General features: G+C 48.6%; 1 protein-coding gene across 1 annotated transcript; it reads left to right on the forward strand.

Moving 5' to 3' along the window:
* The first annotated feature begins 3,425 nt into the window (after positions 1 to 3,425).
* Mxd1 (MAX dimerization protein 1) lies at positions 3,426 to 23,881 on the forward strand. The gene is made up of 6 exons (XM_085690633.2): positions 3,426 to 3,641; positions 3,944 to 4,043; positions 9,587 to 9,616; positions 19,536 to 19,650; positions 20,994 to 21,153; positions 21,775 to 23,881. Exons 1-6 carry the CDS (start codon positions 3,569 to 3,571, stop codon positions 21,969 to 21,971), a joined length of 675 nt encoding a protein of 224 aa, XP_085546759.1. The 5' UTR covers positions 3,426 to 3,568; the 3' UTR covers positions 21,972 to 23,881.
* The last annotated feature ends 418 nt before the right edge of the window (positions 23,882 to 24,299 follow it).

Raw genomic sequence — 24,299 nt, forward strand, 5'->3', positions numbered from 1 at the left:
ATGCTGTCAGCTTTCTCACTGAGCCACTTCTGATTTTTGTTTTTAACCATATAATATTTATTTTTGGAAAATATTTCAGACATTAAGTTAAATAGGACTGATTCTCTTTTTTAAAGTTACCGATTTTTAAGCTGTATTTATGTGTTTGTGCCTGCTTGTCTGGATGAGCATCATGTGCATGCAGAGACCAGAAGAGGCCATCCGACCGCCTGGAACGGAGTTACAGGTGATTGTGAGCCACTTGATGTTGGTGCTGGGAACCACGCCCAGATCCTGTGCAAGTGCAGCAGTTGCTCTTAACCACTGAGTCTGCTTACTCTCCAGCCCCTAATGCCCTCATACACTGTTGCCTGCCCCAATCCTGAATGCTGGGTCACAGGTGTGCTGTACCACAACCTGCTTCTTTTTCTGTCTCTTAAACAAATAACATGTAGAAGTAATTTTATAATTCAATTTATATAATTAATTTATAAACTTGTAGAGTTTTCTGTGCCTGTGTAAATTAATCTACCTTTAGCAACCCCTGCTGCCCTCCTCTGTGTACTGTACAATATGTATTACATATGTGTGTATGTATGTGTTTAGAAGTTTTAAAGATTCTAATGTCATGATGAGAGAAACCATGACATTGAAGTGTTCACAGTGACTGCAAAGAAGGGATTGCTACTAAAGCAATAATGTCCTATTTAGATATTTACTCCTCCAAAAATGAAATCAGTTCCTCAAAAACTTAGAAAACAAAATTTATTTCAGAGTGATTTTGTAACCTTGATTGTGAAGACTGTTTTGTTCCCACAGCCTTAGCCCTTTCAGACAGTTGAGGGTTGTGGGCATCCAGTTCTAAGGTGCTCGCCAAAGCAGCCCTCCTTGGTCAGATGTGACAGCATGAGGTGAGCTCAGCGTGGGCAGCGACCTTTCACCCAGGAACCATGGAAGAAAAGCCCCTCAGTCCTTAGTTTTATCTTGCATGCTGCAAAGCATCTGTAACAAGGAGGTTGCTTGTTAGTTCCTGGCCGCTTAGCCCCAAAATAATCACACAGAAACTGTATTATTTAAATCGTTGCTTGGTCCATTAGCTCTAGCTTCTTATTGGCTAGCTCTTACACCTTAATTTAACCCATCTCCATGAATCTGTGCATCGCCACCAGGTCGTGGCCTACCAGAAGAGTTTCTGTCTCCGATGGTCGCTCCATGGCTTCTCTCTGACTCTGCCCTTCTTTCTCCCAGCATTCAGTTTAGTTTTCTCTGCCTAGCTCTGTTCCCCTATAGCTCTGCTATAGGCCCAAAGCCCTTTATTAACCCATGCTATTCACATCATACAGAGGGGACTCCCACATCAAAGCACCTTCTTTATGTTATCATATGCAGCTTTTTTTATGAAAATTCTTCCTGTAAAATTGGGGCTCAAGCATTTTAGAACCCTCATGTTTGGGAGGCAAGGCTCTGACTATCAGTTCACATGTATGTAGTGACTGAAGCTGAGGGTTTGGGGTTTTGGAAGCCCCTGCACCCTTTGTTTTCCACTTGCTGCTTCAGTGCCAGCAGATGGCACCAGATGCTCTGTCCTTCCTGGTGTCAAGTCCTAGTTGGTGTCTCTCTAATCCTCTTCTTCCATCACCAGGAAAGGAAGCTGCTGTATTCCTTAGTCTTATTCTCTGATGTTTATATAATTGAGTATTTTTTTTTTGTAGTTGAATTTAGACTTGTTGGCGCTTAAATTATTTGCTTTATTTGCTCTCTCTGGTTTGGGTTTCAAACTCTGACCCCCCTTCCTTTAAAAAGGAACGTGTGGCTTTTCAGCTGGAGTGATTGTCGGGAAGAAATATGATCCTGAAATAGGACTGGGTTGAAACAAATTTTTGAGAGCAAAAGAGAAAGACTGAAAAGATGTCAAATATTCAGAGAAACTTGGGAGGAAATATAAAAGTGCAAAACCCAAGATGTTAAAATGGTCAAAACAGAGCATGTTTAGGAATATTAAATTGGTTACTTTAATAGTTGCTTTCATTACCTTAATCTTTAAATTTTAGCAGACAGCATAGAGTTTAAAAATGTTTCAAGTGGTTCTTTTCTCCATTCTTATTTCCGAGTTGTGTGCCCTCAGACAACTGCTTTCAGTGTATATCAGCATGGAGCCCTTGATTGGATCCTTGCACGGGCCAGGCAACATTGCCGCTGAGCTGCACCCCCGTCCACCATGCACCCACAGTTTGATTGTGTTCTTTGACTGTCTGCAATTCTCTGTACCTGCTGTGGGGTGTTTTTGGTTGGTTTGTTTGTTTGGTTGCGTTTTGTTTTGTTTTTGTTTTGTACAACTCCAAATCAGAGGATTGCCAGGCCAGTTGTGGGTGAGAGGACACGGGGTTCAGGTCTTTCCCCAAGCTAAGGAAGAACAGGAAAGTTACTTGTCTCGGAGCCCTTTTCTTCATGTGAAAAATGTAGGTAAGGATGACAACTCCTCGAGGTTGTCCAGAGGGATTAAAACAGTGTTGGTAGGTACCTGACATCTGTACCCCAAGAAAGCTAACACTGCATGCTGGCAGCACTAATACGTCTTATTTAAAAATATCCTGCTCATTTCAGTTTTTGGACTTCTTACCCTGTAGCTTTATTCCCGTCTTTTAAATTGGAGATGTAGACATTGCATTTTGGGTCTCGAATGAGCTCTCATTTCAAAAATGGTGTTTGCTGAAGGGCCTGTGTTTACAGTGAGCTTTCCAGTGGGTATCGGTGGATTACTTGGTTAGTGGCTGGGAGAGAGGCCTGCTCGGGAGTGTTTTCCTCTGGGATTAAAGGGGCGGCCTCGGGTTCAGCCTTACTCTGTAGGCACCGGGTCACTAGGTGCAAGCGTGGTCTAGGAGAGCCGGCCGTTTCCCCCTCCACGGGTGGGAGCTACGTGCCGCCATCTGTCGGAGGTGCCCGGCTAGGCCTGAAGTTCTCCCCGGAGACAGTGGGCAACAGGTCGGTGGCCAGTGGGCGGACCTTCGCCCGTGCCCTCCTGCCTTATAGCCAATCAGCAACCCGGAAGTGGGCCGCTGCTTGGGCAAAGTGGTGACGTCATCGTAGCCGGGAGGTTTCCGAGGGCTCGGCCAATGAGCTGCCGGTTCAGCGGCATTCCCTGTACTGTACTTGCCCAATGCCCGCAGAGCCCAAGGGGGCCCGGCTGTCGGCCTGCAGCCAATGGGAAGCAGGCAGGAGCACGAGGCGGAGTTGCGAGTCCTGCGGCCAATAGGGAGTGGGGGGCGGAGTCCGGGCCTTGTCAAGCTCAGCCAACCAGCGAGAGGAGCGGGCTTCTGGGGCGGGGTCGCAGGCACTTCCCCAATCGCGGCGGTTCAGGGGCGGGCTGTGCCGAGGGCCACCCAATGAGGGGCACCGCCGCCGCGGGCCTGTCAAGGGACGGGACCGGGGGCGGGCGGCGGCGAGTCGGGATAAACACTCGGCGGCCGCGGCTGGGATCCGGGCTCCGTGCCGTCCCAGCGCTGTCCCTCCTGGCTGGCCAGAGCGGCAGCTCTTCGGCGTTCCCGGCCGGCGGCCCGCGGGCACCGAGAGGCGGCCCGCCGGGTGCAGGATGGCGACAGCCGTCGGGATGAACATCCAGCTGCTGCTGGAGGCGGCCGACTACCTGGAGCGGCGGGAGAGAGGTGCACGGCGGGCTGCGGGCCGGGCGGGCGGCCGCTGGGGTGGTTGGGGCGCGGGTCGGCCGCGAGCGCCAACCCCCGGGCCCGCGCCCCAAAAGCCGAGCGCGGGGGGCGGCGAGCAGCTGGAACCTTCCACACCTGCTCCGAACCGAGGGCGTCCACGCCAGGAAAGAGCAGGCATTGTTCTCAGAATTCCGCCTGCCTGCGCCCGGCCGGTGCCCCGAACTCCAACAGACAGACGGACACGGGGACAGGGTGTCAGATGCTCTGGGCCCATTCATTAACGGGACCCCTCGGTTTTCTAGAAGCTGAACATGGGTATGCCTCCATGTTGCCGTACAGTAGCAAGGACAGAGATGCCTTCAAACGGAGGAACAAGCCCAAGAAGAACAGCACCAGTAGCAGGTAAACTGTTCAGTGTTCCCCTTTTCTGTAGCTAACACGACGGCTAATTGTGAGTTGGCTGCTGGGATTCTAGCCCTACAGATATGTATCTGTCCGGGAATCACACATGGTGCTAAACAATCATTCTTTTTAAGTTGAGGAAACTGAGGAGAAAGTAGGAATGTCTTACATTTCATTGTGACCTTTTTTTAAAAAAAAAAATCTACTTTTCACCCTCTGAACAAAGCAAAACTCCTTGGGACTAGAAGCAGGGTCAGCACTTTTGCCTTCTTTACAAGCAACAGAGTTCCCACGTTTCCTTTTGGTCGAAACGCAGCATGTTATCAGTTGATTTTGCTGGTCATGGTGAGGATTTTATAAACAAGGTATCTGGCCTGACACAGGTGGTAGAAATTTATATTTAACATGTAAATTCAATGCAGTAGTTTGTCTGATAACCCAGTTGTGACCTCTGTTTCTGTTGGCTGAGCAGAGTGATTGAGGTTAGAGCCCACTTCTGTGAGAAGGTGCACGTACCATTCGGGTGTCAGCAAGTTCCAGCCTTTTCCTGTTAGCCTCACAGATTAACTTACAGTCCTCCAAAACTGTGACTGGGAGTTCACGGCCCCTGATCCACAATAACATTCTTCTCTGTGACTGTCCCAATATCCCCCTTCCTTGTCCTTAAAATTCTAGTTGGAGCTGGGCATGATGGGACACATCTCTGATCTCAGCACTCAGGAGGCAGAGGCAGTTGGAGGCCAGTCTGGTCTACATTGGGAATTCCAGACTAGCTACATGTGAGACCACAGGGTTACATAGTGAGACTCTGTCTCAAAGAAGAAAAAAACACCAAGAAACCCTAACTAGTTGGTAGGAGTTCCGTGTTACTAGGGCTGTTCAATTTAGGCCATGCCTAAAATCATTGACATTTTCATCAGCAATTTAGAATCCTAATCCCTCCTCCCATGAATAACTTCCCACGAGCACATGGAGTACCATATAAGGTAGCTTCTGTGGCTTAATTCAGACCACTAAACCCCAGGAAGTGCCCCCTCACACCTCGAATTCACCCACCTTGCCCTTGGTTCACCCCGTCCATAGTCCCTAGTGTTGGAATCACAGACTGAGCCTCACACTGCGCCACGCTCCTGACTAAGGCACAGGAAGGGTGGACCTGACCCGGTAATTACCTGGTGGGTTTTCCTCGTCCTCTCATCCAGCGTAGCCTGGCAGCGGTAGTCAGTAGCACTGCACGTGGGCACCGCAGCCTTCAAGGAGGAGGCTGGGACTGATCTGACTCCAGCAGTGGCATCCGAAAGGGCTCCACGGCATTCTGTAATAGTTTCACATAGAACTCGAAGGCTTGGGGCATTGTTGGTTGTCATTTCTGTACTAGTGTGTTTTACTTTTGCCTTTGTTATTACTACCGAGTTGGGAGGAATTGTCCACCTTGCTAGTCTTAGACTTTGATGCCTTCACACTGTTTTCCCCCATTATAGAAAGGTTGCTGGGGATGTTGAGGAGTGGGGAGTAGAGAGGCATTGTGTAGTGACTTGGTCCCGGAAGGATAATTCCCAAAGCATAGAAAGAGCTTAAAATGCTAAGCGAAGCACCAGAGACCTCTTGTTGCGAGCCTACAGTCCTGCTGGAAGGTGGCTGCCGTTTCTGGGCTCTGCAAAAGCTGAAAACGCTTCTGTTAAGAGGCTTGCTTTCTGTTCTTAGAGTCAGGCTGTCCCCGCTGTCCATGTACCTCACTGCCAGTGAATAGGTGTGATGCTGCCAATGTGGGAAGGGTTAAAGTCTGAGCAGGTGAATTTTGTAGGCATAGTTTCTTCCTTGGGTGTTGGCACGTCCCTCACCTGTGGAGTGAGAGCGCCATCAGAGAGGAGCTGGACACCAGTCAGAGTCAGCCTTCTGCCCGGGACCCTGTCACCTAAATCCGAACTGAGAAGGCCAGGGAGATACTGCTGGTTCACAGAACGCTTTGACAGTGACATGTTCGTGTTCAAGTTGACATGTTATGTTCTTTCCTGTGGAGTCTGAGGAAATACTTTGCTTTGAACAATAAAAAAAAATGAGATTCAGCCATTATTTGAAACTTCTTGGGAATTGAAAATGCAGTTTGTTTTAAAACTGCTTTTGTCAAAAGATTAATAATAGTAGTAGTAGTAGTAACAGTAGTAACAAGTGAATGCCAGTTGCTTTGGAATCATCCAGAGAACTACTAGATTAGAAAAACAGGATTTTTCTTTCCTACTGGGTTTTAAAATCATTTAGTTATTTAGAATTGAAACTGAGAGCTTTGTTTTTCTTGTTTTTGTTTGCTTTTGTTTTTAAAGAAAAACATCTTGTATATCTGGCATATATAAGGTATATCTCAGTGGTAGAGTGCTTGTCTAGCATGTGTGAGGCGCTGGGTTCAGTCCCTAGCACTGGAAGAAAAAAAAAACGTAAAGACAGTCCTGTTGCCCAGGCTAGCCCAAACTCCTGGGTCTGTTCTTCCTGCCTCGGCTTCTTAAACAGCTGGAACGTCATGCACGTGCCTCTGCCTGTGGTAGTTTTCAGAAGTGTTATGTCGTTAACGTGAGGAAAACAGGCTCTGCCACTGACGTGAAAGAGGAAGTCTGGGCCTTGGTCACTGAACTATTTTATAAGGAGCGGCCGTGAGGCTGACCTAGCATGAGGAGCCTTTCTGACACACTGCCCTGGGCTGAGTTATCTTTTTATTAGGGTGTGCTGGTATAGGGAAGGATTGACCTTCTGGCCGTTCCAGAGTCCTCAAGTCCTCGATGACTGCCTGGAAAATGGCTTGCCGCAGAAAGTGTCCATGCGTTGTCCCATACCGTAATTAAAATCGGGGTGCTCCCCAGTCGGTGGGGGTGGCTGCTGCTTATTAATGGCTATCTCAGGCTCAGCAAGCCGAGCACGCTTCACTTAGACCTTTTAGATGGCTGCCCCTTTAAAAGGCACCCTGTGTTCAACACTCTGGAGTAATCAAGGAAAATCTGTTGTGTCTAAAACTTGAGTCAAAAATTGCAGTTACACTTCCTGAAGAATTTGTAGATAAAGTTTGTCCTGGGGATTCAGAATTTTTTTTTTAAAGTAGATACAAATCATTTGTCTGTCTGTAGCCCTTCAAAGACCCTGAAGTTGCTGGTGAAGAGCGCCCCAGGTGCTGTCTCTCCTCCCAGTCTTTAGGGACAGGGTGGGGCTCCCTCTCTGTAGCTAGATAGGGGAGTCTTGACCAGCACTAGGCGTCCAATTGTAGTCGTAAAAAAAAAAAAACACTGCCAGACTTTGAACTTAGAATTCCCAGTTAAAGGTAAAAACGTCACGTGTTTGAAGCCACATGTTTGCAGTTCAGGTCAGATTCTTGTTAACAGAGGGTCCCTACCAACCCTTGAAAGACATAGACCAGACTGATGGAGAACCCAGGGAACCAACTGAAAACTGGTTTGGGGATCCTAGAAACAAAACTAAATGCCATCATTATTTTCTCATTTGTTTCTTGTCATGAGCAGAAATTAATATTCCAGGGCTTTATAGAAGACAAGTTTGTTTTAATCGCCTTGTTATTCATGTGTGTGCATGTGTATAGGTGCACATGTACCTCGCTCCGCCTGTGGAGGTCAGAGGATAACTTTCAGAAGTTGGTTCTCTCCCTCCACCAGGTGGAGGGACTCAGGTCACCAGGTGGTGCCGCAAGCACCTTTATCTGCTGAGCCTTCTTACCAATCCCTAGAAGAGAAATTTTAATGCTGGGCTAGAAGTTTCCTGCTTGAAGTCAGCCCTCTGCCCCCACACAGACACACATAGCCCTGTGAGTGGACTTGGCTGCGGTGCCAATGATATTATACGTGGCTGAGCATTCGCCGTGGCTGCCATGAGGCTTTACCTCCTGGGCTCACAGAATTCGCAACCAGAGTCAGTTCGATTCCAGAGAATTCCACATTCAGTCTTCTTCCTCACATGTCTGTCTGGTCAGAGAGAAGCTGCATGAGGATGGAGATGAGTCGTGTTGACCCTCCTGACGGTGGAACCCTGTCCGTGAAGTCCAGGGCAAGGCCTAGCCCTCAAGGACAGCTATAAACACTAATCACGGCTTTCTCAGCCAGCATGCCTTTCATCCGACCCTTGCCAGTCACTTTTATAGTTGCTTCCTCATTGATCCACGCTTGTTTAGTAGATTATCGGCAATTATCTTTATTCCCATTTAACAGAGGGGTTAACCAAGGACGAGATAGCAAAATTATTTCATCTACAGCGCTGCAGAGAGCAAAGCTGGTCTTTTTGTCATCCCAATCCCTGCTTTACCTCACTGTTGTGGGGCAGCAGTGGCTTCTGAAGGTTCTGTATGAGACATTTAATTTAGGAGCTGAATTGGGGAGGAATTATTTTACCAGTTAAAATTGGATTTTGTAATCAAACAGCATCATCTTTTAGTATATGCGGCCCTTAGGAGGTAAGGCGGGAGATGACGCCACCCCCGTGACTTTACAGATAGCATAAAGAAGGCTTTGTAATGTTACGCAACTCCAGGGCACACCACACTGTACAACTGTGTTTTGTAAGTAACCCTCTTCCTCCTTAGGAAGGGCTGTATGCCTCCTAATAAGTCACTGGAATTCCTTGCGCTGTATTTCTTTAGATTTATATTTTTGTGTTTATGAGTGTTTTGTATGCATGTATGTCACGTGCATCATGTATGTAGCTTGTACCCACAGAGGTCAGAAGAGGGAATCAGATCCCCTGGAGAACTGGAGTTACAGACAGTTGAGCTGCCATGTAGGTGGTAGGAATTGAACTCGGGTCCTCTGCAAGATCACCAAGTGCTCTTAATCACTGAGCCATCTCTCCAGCCACTTGAACTGCTTTAAAGATTTTTAATTATCTGACTCCCCAGTTGACTCCTTTAGAAGAAGCTGGGGAATCGCCCACATCTACCTTCTCTCTACCAACTTTGTAGAAAGAGGTTAAAATGGAGGCTAGGGAGATAGCTGTACCGGTAATGTGCTTGCTGTACAGCCATGGGGTGCCCAGCATTCGTGTGCAAGTCGGGTGTGGAAACAGAGCCCTGGGCTCTCCAGCCACAAGTCTAGCCAGAGAGAGCTCCAGGGAGTAAGATGGAGAACAGTACTAAAAGGATGCTAACACGGACCTGTGGCTGGTGTGCTCTCTCTCTCTCTCTCTCTCTCTCTCTCTCTCTCTCTCTCTCTCTCTCTCACACACACACACACACACACACACACACACACACACACATACACACACATTCAGGTATGTTGGTGTTTAAGGTACTTTGTTTGTGTTTTATTTTGTTTTGTTTGATTCGGGGCCTCATCATGTAAGTCTGGCTGTCCTGGAACTCACTCTGTAGACCACAGAACCCCACAGAGATCCACCTGCCCCTGCTTCCCAAGTGTTGGGATTAAAGGCGAGGACTACCATGCCCAGACTGAAGTTAGTCTTTAACACAAGAATGATTGCAAGGGGAAAAAAAAACAAGAATAATTGACTTTTTGAAAGACAAAAGTAATCTTATTTTCTCATTCCTCTTCCAGATCAACTCACAATGAGATGGAGAAGAACAGGTGAGTGGGGAACTGGAGTTTGACGCAGTCATTACTCACCCCATTTTTTTAATCCTCCCACCCCGCTCCCAGTGGTGACCCCTGAGTTAGGAGTTCACACAGGCCCTCTAACCAATGCTGTGCATGCATCACCTGGGGGATGAAGAACTGGCTGCCCTCCCCTCAACCCACCCAGTCCCAGGGAATGCCTTCAGATGACTCCCACAGATAGTGAGAGGTGCCTGCGCGGGGGAGTGCTCTTAACCACATGGGCTTGAAATACGCAGTGCATGTGCACATGTATGCACGCCTGCAGTTAACTTGTGAATAAGGAGTCTCAATTCAGGCAGCTGTGCATATGGAAAATAAGGAAGGTAATGCCTGGAGGTCTGGGTGCTGTTTGTTTCTGGGGGTGACCTGCCACCCTCTGCGCCTCGCCTTGCCCCAAACCCTACCTGACTCCTGGTTTGCCCTTCCTTCAGTGGGGTTGCCTAGAAGTTCTCAGCTCTGTTGCATTTCAGACTCACTGGAAAAAACTTCTAGTCAATTTTTGAAATGTGTTAAGTGCGTTATACATGCACACACGTGATTTATGGGCAGAACGCAGCTGTTTCTCTCTACTGATTCTGTGAAATAGAATGTTTCTGGGAAAAGTTTTACCACACAAAGGTAAAGTGAATTGCAGTCTTTCTGTGTGTCCACCCAGCCTCCAGTTTCCCACACTCGCCAAAATGTCACATCACCGGGACGTTTTGTTGTTTTGTTTTTCGAGACAAGGTTTCTCTGTGTAGCCCTGGCTATCCTTGAACTTGCTCTGTAGACCAGACTGGCCTCGACCTCATAAAAATCCACCTGCCTCTGCCTCCTGGGTGCTCAGATTAAAGGTGTGTGCCACCGCTGCACTACTTTCCGGCAGTAAAGACTTCTTAAAAAAAAAAAAAGTAAGCATGGCCACAGGCCTCTACCATACTGAGAAACAATTAATAATAATTCTTTGAGGAGCTTTAAAACAAACAAATAATGCCAGCCTTCATGTAGTGATTCAGACTTAATTGCTTTGAGCTGAGGATCTGCACTAGAATTCCTCAGAAGCTCCCCGGGTGACTTTCTCGTGGAACAGCGTCATTCTGTGGCCTGAGCATCCCTCCCCCTGACCTGCAGGCTGCCCACCCAGGCAGAAAGGTTTCTCCCTGCCCGTGTGCACAGGCAGGTCTGCTGTGATGATGGCCCTGTTTCTGGCAAACTCTCGTAAGCAACCCTGACTCTGAACGTCAGGTCAGAATTGTGTTTAAGTTTCACCCAGGAAAAGACAGGCCAGACCTTTAGCAGGCAGGGGCTGGGAAGGAAACCAAATGGTCAGTCCTGGTTCCCTACAGGGTTGAGGGGAGTGTGACGGTATGTGGTCAGTCCTGGTCCCCTACAGGGTTGAGGGGAGTGTGACAGTGTGCGTCTGCGCCCTGCTCATTGCTCTAAGCCCGGGCTGCCTTCATGCTTTCAGGGTTCAGGCGTCAGGGACTAGAAACTCCGGACTGTCTTTGGGTAGAAGATGGCAGCTGCGGCCTCCCTTTCCCATCCTTAGAGCCTCTCCTGAGTCTGCCTCAGGCCACCCTTTCAGACCCTCGCATGGTCATCTATTTGCATTATCCACGGGCCCGGGCTCCGTGGTGGAGGACATGTCTGGCATGCACAGCCTTGGGTTCCATCCCAGCACTACGAAGGGAAAACAGACTACATCCCAAGCCTTCGGGGATTTTATGCCTTTTTCCTCGTGAGAGCATGTCACAATGTCAGTGAGTGTGTGTGTATGTGTGCGTGCATGCACGCACTTATGTGTGTTGGGGGTGTCTGTGTGTCTGTCTGTGATTTGAAGTCAGCACTGGCTGCACAGACCTCAGATTGCTCACATGTGCCCTTCAACTTGTGCCTTGTTTCAGGAGTCATTTCTACCCGCTCACTTCCTGTCCCTTTTGGAATTTGTTCCTAACAAGTGTCCTAACACGTCTTTGCCTGGTTTAGAGTGTGTGGTCTGAACGGGAAGGAAGTAAGGCCTCCATCGCTTAATTTAGTCACACCTTGGTTACTGCAACCCAGGGGAAGAGCTTAGCGTTTTTCTGACCTTCTCTCTCTCCCTTGTTGGAGTGCACTGCCACCCCAGTGTGTGCTGGCTCGGCACTGCCACCCCCAGTGTGTGTGTGTGTGTGTGTGTATGTATATGTGTGTGTGTATGTATATGTGTGTGTATGTATATGTGTGTGTGTGTGTGTATCTAGAAAGCTAGCTCAGTGGTTGTGAGCACTGACTGCTCTTGGAGAGTACTGAGATTCTATTCCTAGCGCATACAGACTGCTCACAATTGTCTGTAACTGCAGTTCCAGGGAATCTGACATCTGTGGGTACCAAGCACACATGTAGTACATGTACACACACACTATTATTATTATTATCATTATTATTTATTTTTATTTTTATTTTGGTTTTTCAAAACAGGGTTTATCTGTAGCTTTGGAGCCTGTCCTGGAACTAGCTCTCATAGACCAGACTGGCCTCAAATTCACAGAGATTCGCCTACCTCTGCCTCCCAAGTGCTGGAATTAAAGGAGTGTGTCACCATCACCCAGCTCACAAATTATTTTTTAATCCTAAAAATATATAGCTCATAAAAAGACAAAATAAAATAAAAACAATCCAGAAAAAATTCTAAGATGGGATTTTTTACCTCCTTTGGTATGGTAGAGTTGGGTACACTCAGGTTTCTGTGGCATTCCGAATAAGCCTTACCCCAGGTTGGGGCTCAACAGTTAAATACCTGGCATTTGTAAGAAGCAAGAAAGATGTGAGGACGGTGGCAGTGTTTGCTCCATAGGTGAATCATGTGCATGGAAGACACGTCTGTCCTGGAACTGTCCGGTGTACCATTCACCCTCAGGAAACCAGTCTGCTCTGACGGCCCTTGCCCTCTGTGTGCTTAACTCCGGCTTCTATCCAAGGGTTTTTGTTGCTTTGTTTTATAAACTTATTGATTTTAATTTATGTGTATGGGTATTTTACCTGCTGTGTGTATGTGTGTCACATGTGTGCATGCAGAGCTCAAAAGAAGGTGGAACTGGAGTTATGGACAGTTATGCTGGGAACGGAATTGGGATCTTCTTAGAAGAGCAACTGATACTCTTACCCAGAGAGCTTTTCTCCAGCCTCTATAGCCATGGTTTCTTATGAAAATATTTCTTTGTTTTTTTGAAACAGAACTTCACTACTATAGTCCAGGCAGCCTCAGATTTGCTGGTAGCCCAAGATGACCTTGAACTTGAAGGTCTTCCTACCTCAGCCTACTTGTGTTGGGATTGGGATAACCTGCCACAAAGCCCAATTCCAAAAGTTTTTAAATCAGTTCTCCTATTCCTCCTCTCCCAAATTCTTAGGATTTCAAAAGTTTAAACTGCATAAATCCAATAAAATTAGCCTTTAAGGGTAGATGCTAAGCCAGGTGGCAGTAGCACAGGCCTTTAGTCCCTGCATTCAGGAGGCAGAGACAGGTGAATCTCTTGAGTTTGAGGTCAGTTATAGAACAGCTAGGGCTACACAGAGAAACCCTGTCTCCAAAAAACCAAAATAACAAAACAAGCAAGAAAGAGTATATGCTAAGCTACTAGATCCATCCAGGTCTTGGTGTTTCTTAGTTTGCTCACATCTCTTTTCTGTCTCTAAGCAAAGCTTTGTAACATTTCCCCATAAACATTACACATTTTTTTTTTGCAAAAAGTGTGTAGGATTTGCACAGTTTTGGGTGCTGTAGGTTCTTGTGAGTAACAGGTTGGTGATCTTCAGAACACAGGAATCCTTCCTGTCTCTCACTGCATGTCGGCTGTGGGTTTTGGTTTTGCTCTGTCTCTTGTCTAGAAACTGCTCTGGTGTAAGTGTCTCTCAGGAAACCCTGTAGTGATGGGACTGCCAACACACCAGCCATGGTGATGGAATCAGGAGCCAGTGGCACAGCAGGGTCCTGCACAGAAGAAAACTCTGGCTTCTCCTTCAGTAGCAGACCCATGTTTTCTGGGATGGTTCAAGTGTGAGTTTTGCCAGGGTCAGAATCTTCTGACCTTGTGACTAAAGATTTGTGTGTGTGCTCTGTGCAGATTCGCAGCCTTGGTCTGAGCTATGATTTTCATTTGATTTTAGTGTTGCCTAGCCTGGCATGAGAGACCATGCCAGTAGTTTTTCTGGAGAATGTTCTGGTAATCGTAGGTTCATAGAATTGTTTCCTTAAGTTTCTGACTTTCCAGATGGCTGTATTCTTTATATCAGAAGGGTCAGGCATGGTGTGTGCAGGACCTGGGCGTGGTGTGCACTGGGCCTGGGTGTGGTGTGCACTGGGCCTGGGTGTGGTGTGCACAGGTCCTGGGTGTGGTGGGCACTGGCCAGAGTGTGTTGTGCACAGGGCCAGGGTGTGCTGTGCCTCATGCCACTCTCGGCTTCTACACACCCTTGACCACATTCGGATTTCATTCCAAGATATCATAATCAATTCTTGACTGTTGGCACGTGGAGTGAAGGCAGAGGCTATCGATCCTCTACAGGGATCGGTGCACAGATGCAGGCTGTGCTGATGGTATATCACTAGAACTTTCTGGTGCTCACCTCTGGTACCATCAACCTTTGGAAGCTGGGAGAAGAGAGAGAGAGACCTGTGTTGTCTGCTTCTCCAACTTCCAGCTCCCTCCCCGACCTGGGCTCTGAGGGCTCTCTGACTTCACTGCCAGAATTACAGTCCCAGGGTGAGATAGAGCTAGCAGATCCTCATTAGAATCTAGTTTATATGAAAATCAAATCCTGGGGCAGGAAATACTACAGAGGCACGACTGCATAGTCCCCAGGTTAGACAGTCTGTGTCTTCCGCATGGAGATGCTGCACAGCTGTTTCTGCACATCGCTGGTGTGCTGCTCCTTGTGTCTCTACGGAGATTTGTCAGCATGGGGATGAGGACTCTTCCAGAGCTTCAATCAGGCTAGTGATCTCCACTCCAGCAGCTGATGAAGACATCACTGTAGAAGAAAAAGAGGAAAATAGACCTTTGCTTTCCCTTAAAGTGTGACTTGTAATCTTCACCTGTTTAGCTTAGCAAGACTTTGTTCTCAACACAAGACCAGCTGAGACCCCTGCTCACTTTCATGAAGGCTTTGATTCCTTAGTAAGACTTAGTTCTTGTGACTCCACACAGTGCAGCTGTGTACATCCAGTGCTCCTGGGGGTCTGTGCACACACCCTGGTGGGAGACCAAGCCCGAAGGCCCACCTCTGCTTTCTGGATGGCAGCCATAGGCACCTTCTAATGAAAACACCAGCCCTTAGTAAAGTCAAGTGCATCGTGCTCCGGGGGACTCCTGTCAGCATGGGCAGGCATAGTGTGATCTCTGGGGTCCAGTGCTTGATAAGAAACAGAGAAGTTGGCATCTTTTTGCCCTTTTTGTAGTGAGTTGGCCACCTACAAAGTTCAGCGTGAGTGAGTGAGTGGGACAGTGAGTAGATGTGACCCAGTTAGAGAGGAAAGCAGATTATCATAGACCGCACATGCGATCTCTGAGGGCTGTAGGTGAGGACGAGGGCGAAAGGAGCCCTTTAGATGCTTCAGATGAGAGCTGAGTTTAAATGGCTCTGAGGCGGGGGCTTGCTTTCGCCAGCACTGCCGCAGTGCCTGGGAGGGAAGGAGCACGCACTGTAGTCCCCTGAGAAACTCTTCAAGGAGTAAAGGGTGGAAGAACCAAGCATTTGCCACATGGCAGCCACCTTGAACCTGGCTGGGTGTCCACCCCTTGACCAGCAAGTGCTCAGCATGCTGTCAGCTTCATATTTAAAATCGGGCCCAGCAAAAAAGATACATTCAACACAGACACTTCTCTGTCGGAAGCTGGGGCAGGCCCTGGAGGCTGGAGCTCCTTCCTGCACAGTCAGTCTCCACACCGAGTCTGTTCCTCAGCATGCAAGGCACTGGCATGTGAGACACCACCAGCCCTGGGGGCATTTCTCTTTCGCTTAGCTATTTGGTTTTCCATCCTTCATGACTAAGGAAAGTTGAGCAAACCTACAAACACTGTGCGGCATGTGAGTGTGTTTTACATTTAGACCTGGAGTCTGGTGGGGGCTGTTTTGGTGGTGTCCTGCTCACTCCCAGGCCAGATCCTACACACTCATCCCAGGCTCTGCAGCACTGTGCCCTTCATCTCTTAAATTCAGCTCTTTTTGCTTGCGAGTTTGTTCTGCTCGCTTGATGTGGGTCCACAATGTTCCTGCTTTTAGTCCTCACTGCCTTCCAGTGATTTAACACCCGTGCAGCGCCTTCCTCCTCAACTTTTTCCAAAATGCTGGCAATCTCACACACCTAGTCTTCTAGGCAAAGTTTAGGCCGAGTTTCCAACATGAAAAGAAAACCGTCGGGATTTTGTTTTGTAGACTTGAATTAAATTTGAGGAGTGCTGGCATTTTCGCTTTGAGGGGTCATCGCCAGGAATGTGTGGATTTTTCCATTCCCTCAGATTTTCCGGTCCTTCAGCAACATTTGATAGTTTTCTTCCTGTTAATTCTTCACAGACTGTTTTAACTTCTCTCCTGACTGTGGTACCTTCCTCTTGCTGAGGGAGGGTTTTAAACTCTCCAGGTGTGTGTGGCTCTCCAGCAAGGTCTTTGAGTCCTCACCTTTTGCATTTTGAAAATCTTTGCACTAAGGTTTGGAGGGAGGCTGGGTACTTCAGAACACCAGAGCCTGCAGCCTGGAAAGTGAGCACATGCCCCCTCCTGACCTGGTCCTGCTGCCACATGACACACAGGACCTCAGAGGGACCCCTGCTACACTTACTAGCCTATAAACATTTTGTTGATCCTTCTACATAAGCAATGCCTGTATTTCCACAGAAGGGTTAGCTTGCTTACTAGCTATTTCAAGGACAGATGTCCATTTTCTTTGAGTATTTTACCAGTCAGCCCCTGCCTGGTCAGCACCTGAGACTGCAGCATCCTGCTTGTCCATATTTGCTCAGGGTAGTTACCCTTGTGTTCAAGAGGTAGGCTTGGAAGAGCAATGCCAACCGAGGCAGGTACATCATTTCAGACCCTGTCCCCTCTAGAAAGCCATAGAGGCTCTCTAGGGTAGTCTCTGTCACCCATTCTGCAGATAAAGAAATAGAGACCTCGGAGTTAGGAAGTTCAAAGTCACCTGGGGAGTAAGTGGTAAAGCAACCTCTGCTCCGTGCCACTAACTAGTGTTGGCTTGTGTCGCAATTGACTGATGCAGAATGGTAAAAGTAATAAAAATAGGGCATGGGGTACTTGCCAACCGAGAGGACTGTGGTTGACCTGTGATCCGTGTGGACTGCTGGTTACAGGCCATGCCTGACTGTTAGCACCGTGATTACACTGCAGCTGAAAGCATGGTGTCACCATTGCTGTAGACCCGAACCCTTGTCTGCACGTGCCAGTTACAGCCCTCCTGGAGAGCCAGCACGAGGCTGTCTAAGTTTGTTACCTAGGTGCAAGGCAGCCTAGCTCTTCTAGCAACAGGCTGAAGGGACAGGAGGAGCTGAAGGCCACTCTTGGTAACAGAAGGCCATCTAAGGGGCAGAAAGATGACCCGGGCACAGTGACAGGTCTGTACACTGCCAGTCTGTCTGTGTCTGACCACATCACAGGACAGTATGACAGACTCGTCCCCTGCAGTCTTTGCAATAGGTGGTAAGCATCTCCACATAGTTAGTCTGCAAGCTTTCCATTGAGAAGGAGGTAGTGCAGCAGGTCCCGTCAGTGTAGAGTTGCCGGTGGTATTTTCTCATAGTTAATCCTTTTCTAGATTTTTTTTTTTGGTTTTTTGTTCTGTTCTGGAACTAGTGCTTGTAGACCAGACTGGCCTCGAACTCACAGAGATCCACCTGCCTCTGCCTCCCAAGTGCTGGGATTAAAGGCCTGTGCCACCATCATCCGGCTAGATTTTTTAAAAAAATTTTGTTTCAAGATGGGCAGTAATCCCAGCACTCAGGAGGCAGAGGTAGGCAAATTTCTGAGTTTGAGGTCAGCCTGGTTTACAGCATGAGTTCCTGGATAGCCAGAGCTACACAGAGAAACCCTGTCTCAAAAAAAAAAAAAAAAAAAAAAAAAAAAAACCAGAAAGAAAGAAAGAGAGAGAGAGAAAGAACAGAAAAGAAAGAAAAGAAAACAGAAGAAGATGTGTGGGTATGTGTCACGAGTGCAGATGCCTGTGGAGCCTGGAGGCACCAGATCTTCCACGGGTTGTGTGTTGCCCGGCGTGGGTGCTGAGAAGCAATCCAGGCTCTCTTGAACTCTTGAAGAGCAGCAGTGCTCTTACCACTGCACTGTCTCCAGCCCTCAGGGTGCGTCTTTAGTTAATTTTCTAGTGTGCAAGTCAATGTTTCATTGTGTCACTTTCATACATGTGCACTGCATCTTGCTTCTGATGGCATGATCTGTGTTGGAATATTGTCCCCCAGCAGTATTGTGCACACAGTTTCTGCTCCCCCACCCCCAGCAAGTAGCTAATGCTGTTGTCTTTGCTGCGAGTTCTTCCACGGGGCAGAGCTTCACCGTTAGCACTCAGGCCTTTACATCGGGCAGTTTGCGTGTGCTCCTTGAGCTCAGAGCTCAGAGGCCCTCAGGGCGCCATGACCCAGATGGGGCAGGGGGCTCCGAATGAGTTTCAAGCCACATTGCCTAGTGCTGCCCCACCATCTGGAAGCTCACCGTCTGGCTGGCTGTGTGTGAGAATGGGCATTGCCTGGGCCAAGCTCTGTGCAGATGTGACGAGCTGGACTCTGTCTCTGAGAAGTTTAAAGTCCACCGGGACGGCTGATGCAGCCGTCAGTCCTATCAGGCAGGCGTCAGTGAGTAAGCCTCAACTGGGCCTCCCAAGGATGAGTGAAGGGCTGAGAGACAGACAGCAAACCACACGGAGAACCCCAGAATAAGGATTCCCTGTGGCCTAGGATAGCTCGGGAAGGCTTTTAAGGGGGTGGCAGACCCTCATAGACACCTGGAAGTTGGCCATTTCTCATATTCATGGAATCTGTTCCATTCTAGAGTGAAGTCCAAACCAAGGTTTCAGTGAACTGTAAACATCTGAAGTTGTGGGGGCCCTGTGGTCATTCTGTGACACGGCATCTGCCTGTGACTGTGACTCACGTCAGCTGTTGTCCAGCACGCGGAGATGGAGGAGTGGTCCTCTCAGTCAGACATGGTCAGCGTGGCCTGTGATGTACTTGTCCCACATGTGGAGAAAATATATTTAACTGTTGGAGTAACAGTAGATTTGCACAGTCAAAAAAAACCCCAAACATATCAAAAAATTTCCAGTAAAAATATCCCTCCCTTCTTCCTTCTGTGCCTACTTGCCTGCCTTCTGTCTGCCCAGCCAGGGCTGCTGGTTTCTGCTGAGCTGGTGCAGATTCATGTACACAGGAGCACACAAATGTCAACTCTTGTGTTCCCACCATGTGCAGACCATGGCCGCCGAGCACAGTCTCATAGCTGCATGGTCTTCCCCTAGGTAGATACGCCGTAACGTACTTAACCAGTTCCCAACAGTGGTTGTTTGGGTTGCTTTCCGTCTTTGCTGTTATTACAAGAATGGTCTCAGTAAATAACTCCAGACATAAAACTGTGTGCACAGCAATGATTAGATTCAATAACTTGGGAAGAGAAACCCAGGTGGAGGACTTCCCTGGGGCTGCCATCTTCTGATCCAGGAGAAGCTGCTGTGAGCAGATCGATGGCCCAGAACCATACAGGATCAGTCTAGAAGCCCTGAGTTCTGCTCCTCACCGGGCTTCAGTGCAGGTTCCCGGCCTCACAGCGTATTGCTGGCACCGGCCTCTGCTGGCTCTGGCAGTCACACGCTTCCGAACCTGTGCAGGAGTCTCAAGTGCTGCTGTGGCTCTGTTTGCAGGCGCGCCCACCTCCGCCTGTGCCTGGAGAAGTTGAAGGGGCTGGTGCCCCTGGGCCCCGAGTCAAGCCGGCACACCACACTGAGTTTGCTGACAAAAGCCAAATTGCACATAAAGGTAGGTGCATGGCCTACTGCTCTGCCCTTTCACCTGCTTCTCTGGGCTCTTCCTACCTGACCTCCCTCCCCAACATCCAAAACTCAGTTAAAGGGCCCCATCAGAAATTCAGACCCTGGAGCTTTGAGCCACTGATATCCCCACCATCACCAAGACCTCAGAGTTGCTCAGCCTGACATATGCCCTTAGCACCCACCACTGTCTCCACATGCTCTGTGCCCTCCACATCTGCTGCAGCTGGAAAGCAAATGGGCTGTAGCTCAGCTACACAGGTTATTCTGAGTGCCTCAGGGACTTGAGGACCCGTCACTAGGTCTCTCTGGTCTCCACAGCAGCCTTCTCTGGTCTTTGTCTTGTCATGTTCTGGAACCAGGGGCAGCATGCCTGGCATTCCCTCTGCAGTAGCTTGTCCCTTATTCTCCATGGCTAGCCTCTCCTCATGCTGCAGATCTCCACATGGGCTCCCAGGGCTCAAACCTTTGCTGAGCCTTTTCTGTCATGGGGCCCCTGTGCATGTTTGCCAGTGTCCTGTGTGGTGGCTGGCTGTCCCTAGAACTGTGCTGTAACTCCACAAGGGAACCAGGCCTTTGTATGTGCGAGCATGCTGAGCACCTCACAGTGTCTGTCTGTGCTGGTTCCCTGCGCACTACTGAGCCACAGCCAGCATCGCCGTTCAGCCATGGCTTGGTTAGACAAATACTGGCGTAATGGTTAGCAGTCTGCATACAGGACAGCTCTGGGAGAGAGCCTCAGTTGGAAGCAAAACAGCTACAATTAAACATTCTCATTAATTATCTGCAGAATATGAGGAACTGGGGGCAGATTTGTAAGAATAAGTCACTGTGGAAGCTTCCAGATGCTTCTGTTGGACAGTTCGGAGTCAGAACTTTAAAAGGGCTCTGATTTCCCGCTAGCAACAGAATTTAATTGGGGTTGGGCGTGATGTAAGAACTTTCTTTGTAACTGGGACTGTGCTGGGATAAACGTCTTTTTAAATAGAAGTGTTTTTTTGTAGCTCACCTGTCACATGGCTTTCCAGTGCTGAGGTGTTCAGAGGGTTGCTGCAGATATGGGGACCAGGTCAGGGGTCTAGTATTCTGGGTTACCAAGGTTAAGGGGTGTAAGATTCAAACTGTTGAGATCTCCCTGCATCTCTGTGACAGGCCAGCCCCACAGTGTGTGCTGAAGTTAGACAAAGCCCACAGTAACTGGCCAGCCAACTCCCAGGCCAAAAGAGAAGCTTGACAGACGACACACATTTCCCTGCTGGCAGGCTGGACCCAGGTTCTTTGCTGGTATACAACACACCCCATAGACTCCAGCAACCACCCTTTGCCTTGCAGAAACTTGAAGATTGTGACAGAAAAGCTGTTCACCAAATAGACCAGCTTCAGCGGGAGCAGCGGCACCTGAAGCGGCGGCTGGAGAAACTGGGTGCTGAGAGGACCCGGATGGACAGCGTGGGCTCTGTGGTGTCCTCAGAACGCTCTGACTCTGACAGGGGTGAGCCATACCTGCCAAGGGGGGCTTCAGGCAACAGAGCCAGCTCTAAGAGCAGATAAGACAGGGCTCCTAGGGGCCGTCAAGGTGACTCAGTAGGTAAAGGGACCTGCCATTAAGCCTGAGTTTGAACCCTTTTGGACTAATGGTGGAAGGAGAGAACCAATCCCCCAAAGTCATTCTCTCACCTCTACTTGTGCACACATGCACACACTAAATAAAAATGCAATAAAACTATAAAAAAGAGAGGGCTCAGGCCTTCAGGGGCTGAGCAGCAGGACTGGTGTAGCCCCCTCTGCAAGAGTTTGATTGTAGGGGGCTGGAGAGATGGCTCAGCAGTAAAGAGCACTGACTGTTCTTCCAGAGGAAGAGCATCCACGTGGCAGCTCACAACTGCCTGCAACTCCAGTTCCAGGGAATCCAACACTCTCACACAGACAGACAGACGTGCAGATGAGACACCAGTACACATAAAATAAAATTATATCTTAAAAAAATAGAATAAGTTTTTTTAAAAAAAAAAAAAAGAGTTAGATAGTAACAGCCAAGAAGGGGTATAGGAAACTCTGAGATGTACTGAGGGCTCTGTAGCAGGCCCTCACCCTTGTGTCTCCTCCCCTGTAGAAGAGCTGGACGTGGACGTGGATGTGGACGTGGAGAGCACAGACTACCTCACTGGGGACCTGGGCTGGAGCAGCAGCGTGAGTGACTCGGACGAGCGAAGCAGCATGCAGAGCCTGGGCAGTGACGAGGGCTACTCCAGTGCCAGCGCCAAGAGAGCCACGCTCCAGGCTGGGCACAAGGCAGCTCTCGGGCTCTAGGGGAGGGCCCGAGGGTCCTCTCATCTGATCACGTAGTGTACCAGACCTGCCCAGATGCCCTTGCACGCCAACCTCACGTACCACCTTGACCAAAATCAGCTCTGTCCATTTTGCAGAAAGCTCGTAGGGTTGTGGTTCTGAGTGCGGTCAGTAGCTTCTCTGTCCATCCACGTCAACGCCGAGAGACCGTACATTCCAGTCAATTTGAAGCACCCAAGAATCCTTAGCCCTAAGCGAGTTTCACCTCTCAGCAGCCCCCTGTGCACTGTCCTCCTGCAGCTGGCCAGGCCTGTCTTAGTTTTCTGGCTTATGATGGTACTCGCCCAAGAGAGAAGTTAACGCTTTGTCTGGCACATAGGAAACCGAAGCAAACTTCTCAAAGGGAACTCAATCTCAGAAACCCCAAAGGAAGCTTTGAAAGCAAAACTGCAGAGCACTGAGAAGCCAGGAATACCTCCAGCAAGCCCTGTTGCGGCCCCGCCGCGGTGCCACTGTGTCCTCACTGAAGAGCGGGCACTCGGCAGCTCAGGAGAACAGTGTGCCCCCTGAGTGTTGTTCTGGGGACCTGGCTGTGTGCCGTGTCTCAAGGCACCCCCGCGCCCCGAGTTTGTTGATGCTACTTGTCTCTGGACCATTGTCCTACCTCAGAGATAGATGAGAGCTCCGTTGCCCACATAAGGAAAGTGATTATGCTTCTTTGCCCCACGGCCCCACGCCAACCTGTTTTCCTGTCGGACTCCCAGCAATAACTGAGTTTTGGCGCTGGCTGAGCTAGTAGCCACTGTCTCTGAGAGAAAGAGGCCACATTTCTTCTATGTGGCAAGTAAACAGGAGGGTCCCCATGTCACCAAAACCTCCTGCTGAATTATTTTTGGACACATCTGGAAGCTTCCTTCTGGAGACTTCTGGGTCGATGGCTGAAAAGGATGATGTTTTCTTCCCTTGTGGCATTTTTATTTAAGCTAAACCAGAGCACATGTGTATGTACATAAGACACACAAACCTATAAATACTATTTATTCATTTTATATAAACTAATGGAATGGAATGGAATATAAATTCTTATGACTGCTTTTATAGATGTTCTAGAAACTTTGTATGTAGCTGTCTACAAAATTAGTTTATTCCCCTGACTATTTTTGCATTTGTATTTTGAGGTCTGGGTGTTTTCAGCCTCTGGTGAATCTTTTTCTCATTGAGTCTGAACCATTTGTAAAATCTGTGGCCTGCTCGGAGCCGAGCCCGTGTCATGGAGTAATGGAACATTCCTGAGATCTACAGGTGCCACCTAAAAACTCCATGGTTGACTCTGCAGCAGGCGCTACCCAGTCACACACCTATCCTCAGATCCAAACAGACCCTGACCACACAAGGTCACTCTGGTCCTTGGAAGTCATGGCTTTCTTAATGAACCCCAAGTCCTGGTTTTGCTCTCCCCGACTCCCTCCCCTTGTTGGAGTGTTTCCCAAATACCAGCTGAAAATTAGCACAGAAAACACAGCCTTGATCCATTGGCATTTGTAAAGCTCTTTCCAGAGTCTGAGTAGGTGAAGGTGTTTGGCCGGCCAGGTCTGTCCTTTGTCTAGAAGATACAGCTGTGCCTTGAGGTGCCCCTTCAGCCCCCACCCGCTAGACCTGAGGGCCTCGCGTCCGCTCACTGCCTCCAAGCTGGCAGAAAGTCAAGCCGCGGGAGAAGTTTGCGGGCTGCACAGGGCGGCCAGGGACAGCTTGTGCACGTGTTGGTTTCACTTAGAAGGTGTCTGAGAGATGCCATTATTTTCTGTGTTTTAATTGTTTCACCTTTGAGTTAAACTACTTTTCTTTTTTCTTTCTTTTTTTTATTTTTTATTTTTTGGCTTTTGGTTGAAATATGATGTGTACTGTCCTAACATAAAGCAGTAATTATTTGACCTCTGCCCTGTTTGTCTGGTCCTTGCACATATGTGTGGTAGATCTCTGTATTTTAAAGTACTTGTGACAGACTTAACTGCCAAGGTCAGGCCTGACTTTGGGGGCGGCAGGCTTAGCCCACGGCAGCTAATTCCCACCCCAACCTCTCCTTCACTATCACCAGCATGGCTGCCTAGAGCTAGTCTGGAGGGTGGCTTTTGTTCCTTAAGCAAAATGAAAAACCTTTCTGTTAAGATTGGTGGTGCGGGGGGCAAAGGTGTGAACCCCAGCTGTTAAGACTTTGACATCATACATGAACAGAAATGAAGTTCATGAAGTCATGAAGGCGCATGCTTATTTTTATGTGAAAGTTCCTTTTGGAACTAAAATCTAAGCTGCACTCACCAACATGGTCACAATGCAAGTGGGAAAGCTTTG

This window comes from Myodes glareolus, chromosome 6, assembly GCF_982192425.1.
Source record: "Myodes glareolus chromosome 6, mMyoGla1.1, whole genome shotgun sequence".
Taxonomy (NCBI): Eukaryota; Metazoa; Chordata; class Mammalia; order Rodentia; family Cricetidae; genus Myodes; species Myodes glareolus.